General features: G+C 46.0%; 2 protein-coding genes across 2 annotated transcripts; one reads left to right on the top strand and one right to left on the bottom strand.

The window, feature by feature from the left end:
- Window positions 1-601: 601 nt before the first annotated feature.
- Window positions 602-5,573, top strand: LOC120639530 (ATPase family AAA domain-containing protein 3-B-like). The gene is made up of 7 exons (XM_039915386.1): window positions 602-994; window positions 1,085-1,180; window positions 2,089-2,509; window positions 2,840-2,930; window positions 3,488-3,824; window positions 3,910-4,058; window positions 4,739-5,573. The coding sequence occupies exons 1-7, from the start codon at window positions 650-652 to the stop codon at window positions 5,253-5,255; spliced, it is 1,956 nt and encodes a 651-aa protein (XP_039771320.1). The 5' UTR covers window positions 602-649; the 3' UTR covers window positions 5,256-5,573.
- Window positions 5,574-5,954: 381 nt separating this feature from the next.
- LOC120639549 lies at window positions 5,955-8,236 on the bottom strand. The gene is made up of 3 exons (XM_039915406.1): window positions 7,918-8,236; window positions 7,191-7,373; window positions 5,955-6,433 (listed from the first exon to the last, which is right to left on the bottom strand). The coding sequence occupies exons 1-3, from the start codon at window positions 7,975-7,977 to the stop codon at window positions 6,206-6,208; spliced, it is 471 nt and encodes a 156-aa protein (XP_039771340.1). The 5' UTR covers window positions 7,978-8,236; the 3' UTR covers window positions 5,955-6,205.
- Window positions 8,237-16,270: the final 8,034 nt, after the last annotated feature.

The raw sequence follows: 16,270 nt of genomic DNA on the forward strand, positions 1-16,270 counted from the left end.
TAGGGTGGTCACTGGCATCCTCCGGCAGTGGCTGATGAGCAATTTGAGGTGCCTATATGAAATCCTATTCTGTTTCAGCTTCCCTCTGGTGAGCTACTTCTCTTTTACAATATTGGTCGAGAGGTCCAGGAGTACGATATTTATTAATGACCTTTTGGCCTCTTATCTCGCATAGAGTAGGCTGATTCAGAGAAATAGATACAAAGTTTGATTTTGTTGTAACTAAAATTTAGTGTGGTTATTTTTTTACAATATTGTTTTTTAAACATGTGCGTGCGGCACGTGCACCCTATTAGTTTACGCAAAGGAAACATTTGAATGATTAAAAATAGCGGTGATTAACCATGAATCGTAAATTCGTAATGTGACGCAATATGCCACTTACAACAACGTCCTCCTGTGTAGTCTTAAAAAAAACGTCCTCCTGAAAATATCACACGCGAACTCTAGAGAGCCCCTCTCCTACTCGGCTGCTCGCTTTGGGTCCCAAGACAAGAAAGCAAAAAAAGCCGGCCTTCTTGGGCCGCAAGCCGAACCGGCAGCACCGCCCCGCCGCAAGCACAAATACGCCGCATCTCCCCACCGCGGTTTTGATCGAGACGGACGGCCAGCCTTAAACCCTACTCGCCCAAACCCACGACCACCAGCCATGGCCGCCGCCGCCGCCGCCGCGAAGGCCGCCGCGAAGGCCGCGGCTGCAGCCATCTCCGCGGGGGCCGCCGTCGCGCTCTGCACCGAGCGTGCCCACGCCGAGGGGGGCACCCCCACGTTCCGCTTCCCGGGCTTCTCCACCCCCGCCCCCGTCCCCGCCGCGCCGCCGCCGCATCAGCAGCCCCCGGCGCCGGCGGGAGGGCGGGGAGAGGAAGTCGCGGAGGAGGCGCCGAGGGTTTCGACTCAGCACCCTCGCACGAGTGCCGCAGGGTTCGATCCCGCGCCGCTGGAGCGCGGGGTGGAGGCGCTGAATAAGCTAAAGCAGGCGCCGGACCCGAAAAAGGTGGGATTTCTCGGCCGTTCATGTTATTCTTTTTTGTTCCGCGGCCGGATTTTGACGTGAGGATGTGTTTGTTGACCCGTGGTCGTGCAGTTGTTCGAGCTTCTGAAGAAGCAGGAGGAGACGCGCCAGCAGGAATTCATTGCGAAGAAAGCCGAGGAGCAGAGGTTACTGGCCCAGTTCGAGATTGTGAGACATCTCTCGTCTCATCACTGTTGGCCTTTACATTTGTTGTTCATGATGCTTTGGACGAATTAGCACTTCATCCAACTAACTTAACAGAAGCAAAGCCGTTTAATCCCAAGGAAATTGAAGAAAACTAGTTTGGAGGATTATCACTTTTAAAAAATAATTTTGAGGTTTTAAGATTGCTAAGGGTCAATTCTAGTGTATTCGATGCCTTCATGGAATCTCCACATTGACCGTTGCAAGTACTTAATCGCCATGGACTAATAGCCATAGTGCATTCCTGTTGGTGCTCTGATATTATTTTGTGTTGTAGTTAACAAACTGCTTCAAATGATTCTTTATGATATTCTGGTTTGTGCGACCATAAATATACGACCTGTTTGGTTTTAGCTTCTTGACTGATTGTCATACAAATGCAGGGAATCAGCACATGAAATGTTAGATATATTTATTCATTACTCTTCCCTTTTGGTGGTATTTTACAAGTCTGGCCTTATGCTCTGGCCTTATGCTAGCAATTAACTTCAATTGAGTTTGTGTATGTGCATTGGTCTCTTACTCATTAAAAATATTTCAGATCATGCCAAGCATATTTATTCAACAAATAGTGTGGATCTGTGATGCAGAGATGCTAAATTGATGTTTAATGTGTCATTTTGCACGTGGAAAGTCTCCAGAACATAGTTTTTTTCCAAGAAAAATCTTTTTTTCTATGATTTTCATGTGGCTGTATATTTGTAAAACATTTTGGTGAAAGTGATTTTTTTTGCAGCAAACATCCTAGGAAGGCACATTTTTTTTTAATTGGAGAGAGTTCTATTACATTAGTGTAACTTGTATTCTCATTTGTGCTTTGTTAGGTCATATGGATTAGATGCGCTTCTTTTGTAACATGAGCCATTTTGCAGGAGAAAAAACGGATAGATTATGAAGAAACTAAAAAACTTGAACAACAGCGAGCTAAAATAAAGTCACAGATGGCTCAATATGAGGATGACCTTAAAAGGAAGCGATTGCAGGCGGAGCATGAAGCACAGAGGGTTAGGAACCAGGAGCTTGTGAAAATGCAAGAGGAATCTGCAATTAGGCTAGAGCAGATCCGGCGTGCGACTGAGGAGCAAATCCAGGAACAGCGGAGACAGACAGAGAAGGAAAAGGCAAAAATAATGGAGGAAACTATTAAAAAGAAATCCATGGCAGATGCGGAGGCAAGAATACTTGAAACAAGACAAACTGAAGATGTGAAGAGGCGATTGCTTTTGGATCAGATAAAAGCTGACAGGGAGAAGTGGATCGAAGTTATAAATACAACCTTTGAGCATATAGGAGGTATGCCTCACTAAGTGATCAGTTCCTTATTGGATATTTCTGCAGTTCTTACTTTTATCATAAGCTATTTTTACTGTTTGTGTAACAAAATTTAGGTGATTTAATAAAACTTCCCAGATTTATCACTTTTGGTTTAAAACTGGTATTTGGATCAGGTATCACCTAGGGAATAATATTGTGGGTACCAGCATAATGCTACCTAATTTATATTGTATACAACCTTGTGAAGCTAGAGGGATTTATATGCTTATATTATGAAGCATCAGTGGAGGAAACATTGTCATACGGTCATGCCTTTGTTATGTGATATCTTTCCATTTTTCCCTTCAGGTGGTTTGCGAACGATATTGACTGATCAAAATAAGCTAGCTGTAGCCGTTGGAGGTTTAACAGCCCTTGCTGCGGGGATATACACAACGAGGTAAAGTTCGTAAATAGTGTGGTCTATATTTTGATTTTGGTATTCTAGCTGTGTAGAGGCTGAAAAGCCATAGTGCTAATGCACACCCTGTAGTTTTGAAGCAGGCTTTAGTTGTAATAACTTTGATATTTCTTAGTGTTTGTAAGTAGTAGTGAAGGAAATCTTACACGTGTATCTGCATTAGAGCTCATAAGGTATTGTATGAAACTGCTGCTGTAATCCACATTTAACTTGTAAAGTCAAGGAATATCAACTATGATGCTAGAATTACACCAGAATTAGAAATACACAGTCACATTGTAACGTCTCACCATGCTTCCACTAAATTTGCTCCTTTTGTTTGCTTTGGCTGATTCCTGTATTGACTACATTTTTCTTCAAGGTTTCAGGCATGCATTTTAGAACAAGGATAAAGATCTTATTCTTCATGTTTAATTATTGAATATACTGCATCATCATTTTTCTTGGAGTTATTTTTTACTTTTCATTTGCACCCTAACTATTTTTCGTTTTATTTTCTTTTCTGCCAATTTAATACCCTTACATATTTTCCCCAGGGAGGGTGCAAGAGTAATCTGGGGCTATGTTGACCGTATTCTAGGTCAGCCATCATTGGTAAGGGAGTCATCAAGAGGGAGGTATCCTTGGTCTGGTTCCTTCTCACGTGCTACAAGTACCCTGACTAGCAAACTGAAGAATGGAAGCAACCCAGGGAAGAATGGGAATGGGTTTGGTGATGTTATTCTAAATCCTTCTCTCCAAAAGAGAGTGAAGCAGCTTGCTAATGCCACAGCCAATACAAAACTTCATCAAGCTCCTTTCAGGAACATGCTTTTCTATGGGCCTCCTGGCACAGGGAAAACAATGGCAGCACGAGAACTAGCTCGCAAATCTGTATGCTTCATAGACTGTACCTATGTTAAAACTATTGAAAATACTGGTATTATTGCTATCCCTCTAATGTTGTGACCATTTACAGGGATTAGATTATGCACTAATGACTGGTGGAGATGTTGCACCATTGGGGTCACAAGCAGTCACCAAGATTCATCAGTTGTTTGACTGGGCAAAGAAATCTAATAGGGGTTTACTCCTCTTCATTGATGAAGCTGATGCTTTCTTGTGCGAGTAAGTGAACCAAATCTTCAGATACTTACTCTTGTTTGAACCTCCATGGCACCATTTAAATTTGCAGTATCATAATTATTTCAGAGTCCTGAAATTCTCTTCTAAGATGCTATTCTTATAGCATGGCTGATACAATATAGTTTTTATGATTGATTGATAATTCAAATCTATCATTGATACTTTCAATGCTTGTACGAAATCACTCATCACGTCACAATCGCAGAGTCACCCTCCTATATAAACGAGTTTTCTGCTTGCTTTTTCCAATATGGTCTTTTCACAGCTTAGTTTTGTGGAAAATGCCGAGTGCTGTACAGTCCAACGTAGCCCAGTTCTCATTGGTTAACAGAATAATGCCTCATGCATACCAGCATATCTCTATTTGCTCTCCTTTATCTATCAGATAAAAGAAGTTGCAACTTGTAATAATTGTGCATGGCTTTGTAAGGCACCTGTCAGTATATTGCAAAAGAAGCACAGTGCACCAATTTTTTTCTGGCACCATTCAACTCTATTGTCATCTCTATACCAAAACAATTGAACTGTCTTGATCTAGCATGTTATGAGATCTTATTATATTTCAGGCCTCTTTTCTCATCCTTCACTTGCAAACTGTAGTGATATCTTAGACTGATTTTTTTTATACTTTCTCAGACTGATTTTTTTTTGGTACCCTGCAGGCGGAACAAGATTTACATGAGTGAAGCTCAAAGGAGTGCCCTGAATGCTCTCCTCTTCCGCACAGGCGATCAATCCAAGGATGTTGTCCTTGCACTGGCCACCAACAGGCCTGGTGACCTTGACTCTGCTGTTGCTGACCGTATTGATGAGGTCCTTGAATTCCCCCTGCCTGGGGAAGACGAGCGATTCAAGATCCTGAAGCTGTACCTGGACAAGTACATTGTCAAAGCCGGTGACAAACACGAGAAGAGCTGGCTCCGGTTCTTCCGAGGCCAGCCCCAGAAGATTGAGGTGAAGGGCATCACGGATGACCTGATCCGTGAGGCAGCTGCCAAAACTGAGGGCTTCTCTGGAAGAGAGATTGCAAAAATGATGGCGAGCGTCCAGGCTGCAGTGTATGGCAGCAAGGACTGCGAGCTCACTCCAGGCCTGTTCCGTGAGGTCGTGGATTACAAGGTTGCCGAGCACCAGCAGCGCAGAAGATTGGCTGGTGAGGAGCCGAAGCAGAATGCTTAGGAGTTAGGATGACCATTTTTTGCGTTCAGCCCCTTTTGCTGTGGCATATACTGTGTTTTTTCCCTGGATAAGATTGCCTAATGGAGCAGGTGCATATCTGCTCCGTTGTTATTCTTTGCTGCACTCTCTTACCCCACTAGGGGGTATGTTGGTTGTAGGCGATGGTATAAATTATAAGAGATGAGAATTACATGTGGTGACCGAAACTTTGGCGGTAGGTCACGCACAACAAGCTGGCAGGCAGTTTTGGTGAACTTGCATTCGCCTGCAATGGTCTGATTCACTGACAAATAATCAATGGTGGCTGTTTTTGACTTCTGTCTGGGCGTTGTTTTACATTTTTTTTTTGGGTAGCTGTGTATCACCGATCAGGCAGTGAATGAATGATCAGTTTCTTTCACCAACGTTCTGCGATGCACTCATCCACAACAATGTCGTGCGTTGTCGGTTCTCACAATCCAAAATTTTCAATGTACACGGGCTCTTCTGCAGGTTGAATCATTAGCACAAAGATAACGAAGAACGTTTCCGCTTGTTGTCACAACCGAGAATCCGCTCGCTGCCAGACACATCGCCAGAAGGCAAGACCGGCACCAATTTTGCTAGTACAGGTTGCAAGAAAATGGTGTTTCATTGAGCTGCATGCACGATGTCACTCAACAAAGTAAAATTACAAACAACGGAATCACCCAACAGACCAACACGAACAAAGCATCTCAGTAACCATTGCCTTCAATACATGCGCTGTATCTTCCCCCAAATGCCCTCAGTCGTATTTTATAGATACAATCCACACAAAAATTATGCGGTGTAGTTCCGGTTTTTTCAGACGTAACATTGCTGTATACAGCTCTGCTTGTGCCACCTGACAAGTGGAAGAGATACATGCCAGGGGGGCACAACACAGTCAAGATGGAAACTACAATATGATGGTAACACCCAGCTCAAGCTCATTCAGCAGAACTGTGGCTCACAGGGACATCACACTCGTCAAGAAGAGCTCGGATGTTGTGCTCAGGGGCACTTATGGAGGGCAATATCGCGCGTCTTGGAACTGCAGATCTCGACCTTGTGCTGCCGCTGTCAGACTCGAGCTGCGACCCTTCCTGCACGACCGGCAAGTCCGTCCTCACCCTCGCGCTGACTGAAGACATTTTCTCCTTCCATATCCTCCCATCCTAGCATCCATCATATCATCATCAATGAAAACCATCAAGGGAACAATAAGTTTGAATGATCCAAAGTTTTGCTACAAAGGAAATGTCGAACTTCAAGTATATAAGAGAGCAGATTGTAAATGAGAAAGGTAAGATAAGATCCGGCATGTTTGTTATTGTTGTAGAAGATTACAAACTTGACTTACAAGACAAGATTACAACAACCTGACTAAGCCAAAGCCTATCACAACTAACTGAAGATGAGGAGCGTATCTTAACAGTTGTAACACTAAATTCTTTTTTTTTAACGCAACTAACACTAAATTCTCAACAAAAGGAATTTTGCTTATATGACTCAACACTGAAGTCTGCAACACAAGAAAGTTTAATATGGTCTCTATTTAACACTGAAGACATGTTTTCTTCTCATATCGTCGCATCCTATACTAGCATACATCGATCAAGTAAGACCAATTAGACAACAATAAGTTTGCATTGTATGATGCTTTTGCTAAAAGGGAAATGCTGAACCTCAAGCATATAAGAGCAGATTATTAATGATAAAGGTAACACAAGAATTGAAAGCTTGTTGTTAGTGTAACACGAGAAAGTGCACTAATACGGTTTAACACTACATTCTGCACCACAAGAAAGTTTGCTCATATGTTTTAATTATAAATTCTGCAACACAACAAGAAGTTCACTGATACAGTTGTCTTTGTTAGCAACGTGATTCTCTCATGCAATTTGGGCTATGGACACCAAGAGGATGGCTTACATGCAGTATAGACGGCTCAGGAAGCGGGCATTTCAATGGTTGATCAAGGTTGACAGGCTCCACAGGGCGCTCCACAGGCTTGAACTCAACGCCAACCTCAATACCGTGAGGACTCTCTGCAGGAACAGCTGCCGGGTCAGACTCTCCAGTACTCATGTTGGGGGCCAGCGTCTCCACAACCTCCTGCATCATCATCAAAACGAAATTCCCCAGCAATCAGGCAAGATTAGTCCAAACAAGATGGGAATTACTAATTCCTTGCTTTACCGAGTCAAAACAAACAGACAACTTGACTGCGTAAATTTCTCATGAACTGATGGACAAATATGGAGACAAAACAAGCTCGCAACTTTCTCCAATTTTTGGGAAGCAACAAGGTCGATTAATACCAATTCTATCCTTCAGAACTAAGATCACCAAAAACCGAAAGAAAAAAAAACATGCTAAAAGCATCCGATTTTGAAGAATCAGAAGAGGAACAGAAAAGGCGAGCTACCGAGTGCTGGAGACAGCAGAATCTACCCATGAACGAGTACGGGATCAAACCAAACCAGCTCAAATCTGAGCCTTGGACGGCTTCACAAAACTAACGCTAACCTGGGGTTGACCTGATACGGTTATATATGCAGATCCCTTCTTGGACTTGGGGAAGTAAATTACAGCAGAAACGACATGAAAGTACAAGTGAGCGCCATAGGGAAAGGAGGAGGGCGAAGGGAGAACTCACGGCCACGCTCTTGGAGCGGCGATGGGTGCCGGCGGAGAACCTGGAGAAGATTCCGACCATCGCCTCCTCGGCCCTGGCTTGCTTTCTCGTAGCTGAACGAAGCTCCCCTTTTCTTATGTAGCGGCCTAGCGGGAGGACGGGTCGATGCAAGTATACCAAGCTACTTTGGCTACACCTAGCTCTACCTTGCCTATGAGCTATTTATAATAACTAAAAAACTTTGCATTCGCCTAACACTTCGTGCCTGGCTACGATAAAGCAAAAGAGAGTAATAGCAATAGAAATAGCCAAGTAGTCCACTTTGGTCTGTCAATTGGATGAGGCCGCTAGGTCGCTAAGTCAGTCATTCAGTAAATAAAGGGGGTAATTCATTGGCGCGTAGCGTTTGCACGAAAGAAAGTTTTCGTCTCATTTTTTATTCTTGAAGTTTCATTCCGTCATTCCATTCATCTTTGAACCTGTTTACTATTAGGGAAGTAAACCCATTGTATCTAACTTGCGAGGGGATGCTACAAAAGGGTTTTCCCTGTAACATCCCGCCTCCTTGAGACCGGACCCGCTTACATCTGACTGCTTTCTAGAACATAAACTATTTTCATAAATCAACACATATTTTTTATGCACACTTTGTCTTCACTCATGCACACCCGGGAAGTATTTCCCGGTCGGTCACCCATCCCGAAATTGACCCATCCCGAAATTGCTCCGGGCCGAGCACACTTAACTTCGGAGTTCTTTCGAGACCGGCTTCCGGAAAAGAAGTTGCAACTTGTTGATATGAGTATCCTATTAATCCTATTAAACTCTGGGCCAGAGTGTCACATACTCATCCCCTTAAGAGACCGACGTCCTCGTCGGTCAATCCCAAGCCAGGAACGTTCTCTCTTGGCCACGTCCCGTACGTCCAGTGCCAACGGCCCATGTGCCACGTCCGTGCGTCCAGTGCCAACGGTCCCTGTGCTACGTCCGTGCGTCCAGTGCCAACGGCGCATCCCAGATGCCCGCGCACTGACCCGCCACGCGCCCGTCCACATGCCGGTGGCATCTGCGCCCCCACGCGGCCGTGCTCATGCCCGCGCTGTTGACGACCAAAATTGGCACTGGTCGAACAGACCGGTCTGACCGGTGCTTGAGAGCGGTCTGACCGGTCTGGCGACACCGATCGGTCTGACCGGTGGGTCCGACCGGTCTGACCGGTCTACCTGGAATCCGAGTACAACTAGAACTCTTTGTAGATTTAGATCTGTAATAGGATTTCTTGCGGGATAAGTCCACCCCACCCTATAAATATAAAGGGTCACGGCCGATTAGGGGATCCAATCGATCAAATCAATACAATTTTTATCTTTTTACTTTTCTCTTGCCCTAACTTTTCCAATCTACTATTTGATGTTCCTCCGTCGTCTCTATGTCGATTGAGGGCGTTCTAGGTGGCCTGCCGACCCTAGAACAACCCTACGTGCGTCTGCCCCGACGGGTCTTCCCGGGCTAACGTTCGTAGGCTTCGTCACCGTTCTGCCGGCGGCGACCGGTCTGACCGCTCCAAGGGACCGGTCTGACCGGTCTACGCAGGAGGCGCTACAGCGAGCTGCCTCTTCGCGCCGCACGTTCGAGTGCGTTCGTGTGTTCGAGACACGTTCAAGTGCGTTCGAGACGCGGCACGGGCGAGCGGCGGCCCCCTGCAAGGGCGCACGCCTGCCCCCCCCCCCCCCCCCCCCGCGGCACGGCCAGGACGCGGCGCAGCCTCCCGCGGAGCCCCATGTGACGGCATCCAGGCCGCGCGGCGACGCCCCCCCGGCCAGGGCACGCATGTGTACCTCCGTCACCCGCCAACAGCGAGTCGTCGGCGAGCTGTGATGAGTACCCTCCTAAGTTGCACGGATATGGATACGTGTATCGGTATTGGAAGGATACGGATACGCGGATACGGCAATTTTCTAGAAAACCCGATACACGGATACATTTACTATTTAAAAAATAAAATAATAATAATAATAATACAGCGCCACAAAGTATTTCCTCCACCAATAATAATAATGGCTTCTCCAGAATGGAGCCAGTTCATGTTAGTACCTAGGTATTTCATAAGAAATATGGCACCAACATATCAACTACTAACTGCGGGTCCCACATATCATACACTTGATTTTTTATCCACCCACTCCCACCCCGTCGCACTCCACTCTCTCTGTGGCAGTACCGCCCTAATTAATCTGGCTCAAGTGCGCTAACCATCATCTTAAAGATAATCCCGGCTAACACGCACTTCAAACGGAGTAATTCGGCAGTGCTGTCGGGTAAAGTCCCGAAGAATCCACCTGAGCGTCGATCGAACCCAAAGCTTACATGCAACCCACACGAAGGTGAGTCCAGAGAGTACAATATTCACAGATACATTACATTACAGAGTCTTAACTTAATTATTACAAATCAGTTTTGAAATCTCCGAAAGGTATTTGAAGTTCGAAAAGAAAGCAGTTCAGAGTTCATTGCAGCGGAAATAAAACGAGTTCTAAACGACGATACATGATGTCACGATGAAGCCCGTACATGACATCACTCGGCATTGACATCGTTGGCCGGAGTCGTATCCCACTCCACCGACCAACCAGGCGGTAAAACACACGGCCAAGTCAAACTAGCTATCTGATCTTCAAAAGTATCACCTGAAAACAAAGTGGAGCCACAAGCAAGGCTGAGTATACTAATACTCAGCAAGGCTTACCCGACTAGGATATAATTAGCCCTCTAACTAGACATGCAAGGCCTTTGGCTTGAGGGGTTTGTCTTTGCCGAAAAGCAATAAAGAGTAAGTCCTTATTTTCCGATTTTAGCCTTCAAGTTCTAGTTTGATTAACCATTCTACATTAGCATCTACCCTAAAGCATACATGGTGAAAAACAATTATTTTTCATCATTCAATCATATTTATCATCATCATTGTTCCACTTCTTACTCTATGTGGCAAAAGGGTTAAGCAGTCTCAATATCCGTGAGAGACGGACGATTCGAATCGAATTTGTTAACCTGGCCAGGCAGACCTAAACACACGCATGGGGAATGCAATCACCCACGCGACTTTTCCCCTTTTTCCCCGGGCATGAAACAGGCCCACCGCCCTAGGGTGCCTTGCACCCGTGCGTGACCAAAGACCAGACAGTGTGGAGTATGTTCCACGGCCGGTTCCATTAGGTACTTAAGCTTACCGATTACCATATTCTCGGCATGTGGTTAGTACGTTCAAACGCTTAACCACCACTACCACACACCGCGGCCTTATCCAATTTTGCTAAACAGACGGGGTATCACGAGTACAACAACCCCGCCCGTAAACCTTATATTGCAGTGTGTAGTAAGCATTCAACTCCTATGAGCTCGCGAGTGACAGGAAATCACTCGACTTCTACCGAACCATTAGCATAGCCAACTAGCGACCTACACATACTAGTGTTCAAGCATAGGTACCTAGGATCATGCAACTAAGGTTTCAAACAATTCCTACAACTTAAATGCACAAATAAATAGGAATATGAATAGTTGCATAAATTTAGAATAGGTAGGACATGCTCCGGGGCTTGCCTTCCTGAGCGGAGCTAGCCTTGGGCTCTTCTGAACTCTGGTTCAGGTCTTCAGTGATTTCAGTTAGGTTAACTTGAGCTTCACGCTGCTCACTCTCGGACTCCGGCACCAGCTCGTACGTACCGTCTGGGAGAGTAGTCGAATCTATATAAAATGCATATGCGTGAGCTACTTTAGTGATAACGATTTAATCAATTCTTCACTATAGAGTTGTAATCCAACGCAACTTAAGAGGATTTGTAAATTATTCTGTTACATCATTTTGGGCAATCAGTTATAGAGTAATAATCATTATATTTGACTTTACAAAGTAACTAGGGTGGACTTTACCTTTTCTTCCTATGCAGCAAAAGAATGGTTTTTCTCATTTATTACTAGGTTAAGCATGTCCTTATCATAATTAAAGTTACACAGAGATTCTGGGTTTGAAATTTTTATACAAGGTACATATCTGAGTAACTTGCCTACTGTGAAATTTTCAGCCCATTTCATGCAGCCTATTAACCATGAAAAATAAAATAAACAACTACTGTTAGTAACAAAAATGAATTTTACAGATCAAACTATGCAAGTAATGGTAATGAAATTTTAACTGACTGTTTTTCACCTAAATATGAGCTTGAAATAAATTTTTCACAATTAAACAAGCATTGTACAGGGCATGAAAAATAGAGCAAAGTATAACTTCCGTAAAGAAAATTAATTTCCACAGGTAGTTATAATGAGTTTCAGAGGTCAAAAATTTTCCAGCATGATACAGTACTAAAATAGCATCTATTATAAAAATATCAGATTTTTCTAGGCAGAGGAACTATTTTTCTTAGTTTAGTGCATTTATTCATTGCATAAAACACTTGAGCATGTTCTGCTTGGGCACAAAGTCCCTACATTTTTCTAGAGCATCCAGGTAATAACTCAGAGGCACTGAAAAAGTTTCAGCTTGTGGTTCAATGTGGAACAACTTGGAAAAACAAAACTATTTATACTAGGCATACATCAAGATTTAAATAAACTGATAGCTAGACATGTCAACTGTCCACGAAACTTTTTCACAAGGTTATACATCTAACATGTACCCCACTGACCAAAAATGGCTAACAACTCATGCTTGTAACTTGAGATCTAATATAAAGTATATTTTCTTTGTATTTTAAATGAAGCAAAAACTATTGAGCAAAAGAAAAAGTGTACGTAACAAAAGTTGTAGATTTCTTTGCAAAGATTACAGAACAGTTGAGTTTGCATTTTTCTGATTTTTCTACGATTTTTAAACGAATTTACAAGTTTGCTGGAAAAACTAGAAAACACAAACTCAGGTTTGCAAAGGGGCCACTGGAACTTTCACAAAACCCCCTGGAAATCTAAAACTAATCGCGCCGGGGTCCCTGGCCAGAGGTAGAAGACAGAGGAGGAGGTGGCGGCCCGTTTTCCCGGCGAGGGAGCTCGCCGGAGGTGGGGAAGATGGGGGAAAAGGGAGAGGGGACCGAGAGCTACCCCGTGGTGGGTCGAATCGGGGTCAGGGTGGCTGGTGGAGGGTCGGCCACGGCGAACAGGGAGCGGCGGCGGCGGCTGTAGCGGGTGGCGGCGCTCCGGCGATCCGGGGCAGAGGTGAGCGGGCCTGGGAGCTTCACGGAGGCGAGTAGAAGCTAACTAGGGGGTCCATTGGAGGCGAGGAAGGGCGGGGAAGGGGGCTCCGCGGTGAGGGGGTGCTCGGCGGCGGCAATGGCGTGGGCGGTGGCGTTCCACGGCGCGGGGAGCGGAGGGGGAGCTCGGTTTGGGATGGAACGGGGAGGGGAGGAGCGGGAACGCGAGGTGGCGAAGCAAAAAGGGAAGGAGAGGGCTGCAGAGGGGAGCTCGGCAGGGGAGGAGTTAAGGGCGGGTGCACTGGCGTGGGCGGCGGCTCGTCGCGTCGCCGTCGTCGCGGAGTGCCAGCACTCGAGCATGGCACAGTGAGGGCAGGCGAGCACTCGAGCGCGGCGCGGGGTCAACGACGGGGACGGGAGCGTGGTGGCGTGGCCGGGCGGCGGGGCAGTAATGGCGCGGCAGCAGGCGCTGCGAGCTCTGGTGGCGAGGGTGTCGTGCGGGCGGGCGGCAGCGAGCGGCGTCTGGGCGCGTGCGCACTCGAGCGGGGTAGGGAGGGGTCAGCGGCGCGGCGAGGTAGCGCGGCGGCGGCGAGCGCAGCGAGCCCGCGGTCAGCGGCGCAGCGAGGCACGCGCGGGCGGCGCGCTCAAGTGCCTGCGCGCGCAGAGCAGAGAGGGGAGGGTCAGCGAGGGAGGGAGAGAGGAGAGAGAGAAAGGGAGTGGAGAGAGAAATAAAAGTCAGCGGTTTGACTTGGTTCAAACTCGAAATTTTCAATTGAAACTCGAAAAATTTTGAACACGAAAGTTGTTCAAAATTAAATTTCCTACAACTTTCCTTTCAGGCAAAACTTCATTTGAGCAACGATTTGAAAGTTAAAAATTTGAAATCAAGTTTAAATGAACCCACTGTTTTTCGGGGTTTTTCTCAAAATTTCATGTTGTAACTTGAAAAACTTTGAACATGAAAGTTGTTTATCTTGTCAAACCCTACAACTTTCATGTTGGGCAAAAGTTCATTTGGGCAAAGGTGCGAGAGTTGACTTTTTGGTGTATTTAAACAGAACTCGGCTTTTAAGTAATCACCAAAATAGGGTTTACTGTGTCATTTGATGTTAATGGCATGTTTAAACAGTGCTAAACACCGGAGGTGTTACACACACTCTGTCTCTCTCCTCCCTTCACTCTCCCCAGGCCGGCGGCGGCGCTCCTCCGGCCTCCCTGGCCGGCACCGGGCTAGACGACGGCAGGTGTGGCGGGCGGCCACCGGATCTGGTGTAACATCCCAGTTTTCATCACTATTGAGGGGGAGTGTTGAAATATACAATGCAAACTTCTAGAAGGTTCTATAAAAATAAGGATAAACCATGGCATAATTTTGTTCACCATGACAAAATTCTAGAATGCTCCACAAGAATTATAAGAAGACATGAAGCTTGGATATTTTCTTGTCATGGTAAAATTTAGAATTTTCTAGAAATAGATATTTGTAGAGAAATTCCTAGAGTGTGATATGTGTCACTCATCCAAGAGGGTATGGGTGCCTATATAAGGAGGGTGCCATCCCTTGCCATGCCATACTACTCCACTCCATCCCACACACATCCAAGGGCATGGTAGAAGTGAGCATAGGTAGAGTGTGCTAGGTTAGCCACCACAAGGTGTGTGTTCCTTTGTAACTTTGTTGATCCAATAAGGTAAGTGTTTGTGCTAAAAAAAATAATAAGGTAAGTGTCTTTATAAGTGTTAGTCTTCCGGTTAAGTTTAGTACTTAGTGTATAAGTTGTGATCCATCGAAGGTTGGCTCTGTCACCCGGGATCACAAAAGGGTCTGGGCTTCATCGAAGGTTGGCTCTGCCACCCGGAAGCCAGCTTCATCTGTTGGTAGGCTCTGCCTCCCGGAAGCAAAAGGCGGCTCTGCCGTCAAAAAGGACCTGGTACACTAAGTACTAGAAGCTGACCGACTCTGAAGTGAGTTGGTGTAGATCCTCAACTTAGTAGGGTCACCTCAATTTCCAACAATCACTAAAATAAAACTTATGTTGCAATTAAACTAGTAACATAAAATAATACTAACGTTATATGAGGTATTACATAATTAATAGGCAAACTATTTTATACTCTTGCCTTGTGTTAGTACATTCGTTCCATCCAGTAACCAGCATACGCATGCTTGCACCCGCAACAAATATCATCTAGTCTCTTTCCATAGAAGCCTCTTGAGTCATAGTACCACGCCATAACTCACAGTCAACCGATGGCAGCACCTACTCGCTATTATTCACGCCTCGACGGCAACGTACCACGCCATAATTCCCAGACAATCATGGCAGCGCCTACCTCCTTCGTCATAACTTCATCATCCCCTGGAAGCCACAGAGTACCCAAACCATTGACCTTGAAATGATCCGTCATGGAAGCACTCACTCCATTTCCTGGAAGCCGACCCCCCCCTCTGCCGTCCTCACCTGCGCTCGCTCTCGCTCGCGCACGCGCAACACGCCGGCCCCACGACAGGACCGCACACTGCCGTCGGCACCACGCCGTGCCGCCCACCTCCGCGTCCCCACCTCGCCCACGCCGCTGCAACGTCCTCGCCGGCTTTGCCGCCTCGACGCTCGCGCCTTCAGCGCTGCCACTGTTCGCGTTGATGACGAGATGCCGCAGCCCACGCTGTCGCCCGTCCCTGCGCGACGCCGCTGCTGCTCTCCTCGCCTATAAAAGGAGTGAGGCCGTGACGAGCCCCATCATCAGCCCAAGCACACCGAGCCGCTTCGCTCCACTAGCTGAACCACTCCTCACGAGCCCAGCTCACTCACGAGACGAAGCTCCAACAGTTGACCCTCTTCCTCGAGCTGTTCCGCGCCAAGGTGAGATGGCAGGCAGCTCCCCGACCATTAACTCCGCAACACTAATAAAGGCCCAAAACACCCATCAGGCCATGAGCACTTAATCCAAATCATTCTATTTTCAGAATTGAATACCAACCAATACTGCAAACTCAATATCTCCTTCATATCAACTCCTTTTCACGTAACTCTTTTTCCTAATCTCTCCTCAAATCATATACTATCTATTCCTCCTATTTTCATCTCCATTTGAGCTTATTTTATAGCTTGCTTGTGTTTGTTTGCCGGTTGTGCCGTTTTCGCCCGTAGATCACGGAGTGACCGAGGAGGAGCCTGCCAAGGAGTACG

This window comes from Panicum virgatum, chromosome 1K (genome assembly GCF_016808335.1).
Source record: "Panicum virgatum strain AP13 chromosome 1K, P.virgatum_v5, whole genome shotgun sequence".
In the NCBI taxonomy this organism is placed as follows: Eukaryota; Viridiplantae; Streptophyta; class Magnoliopsida; order Poales; family Poaceae; genus Panicum; species Panicum virgatum.

Excerpts from the sequence above, each read along its gene's own strand:
- LOC120639530 (XM_039915386.1), top strand. The coding sequence starts at position 650 with ATGGCCGCCGCCGCCGCCGCCGCGAAGGCCGCCGCGAAGGCCGCGGCT. Across the intron at positions 2,931-3,487 it reads GCGGGGATATACACAACGAG|GGAGGGTGCAAGAGTAATCT; the intron begins GTAAAGTTCGTA and ends TATTTTCCCCAG. Across the intron at positions 3,825-3,909 it reads GAGAACTAGCTCGCAAATCT|GGATTAGATTATGCACTAAT; the intron begins GTATGCTTCATA and ends GACCATTTACAG.
- LOC120639549 (XM_039915406.1), bottom strand. The coding sequence starts at position 7,977 with ATGGTCGGAATCTTCTCCAGGTTCTCCGCCGGCACCCATCGCCGCTCC. Across the intron at positions 7,374-7,917 it reads GCCGCTCCAAGAGCGTGGCC|GAGGTTGTGGAGACGCTGGC; the intron begins GTGAGTTCTCCC and ends ATGATGATGCAG. Across the intron at positions 6,434-7,190 it reads CTGAGCCGTCTATACTGCAT|GATGGGAGGATATGGAAGGA; the intron begins GTAAGCCATCCT and ends GATGGATGCTAG.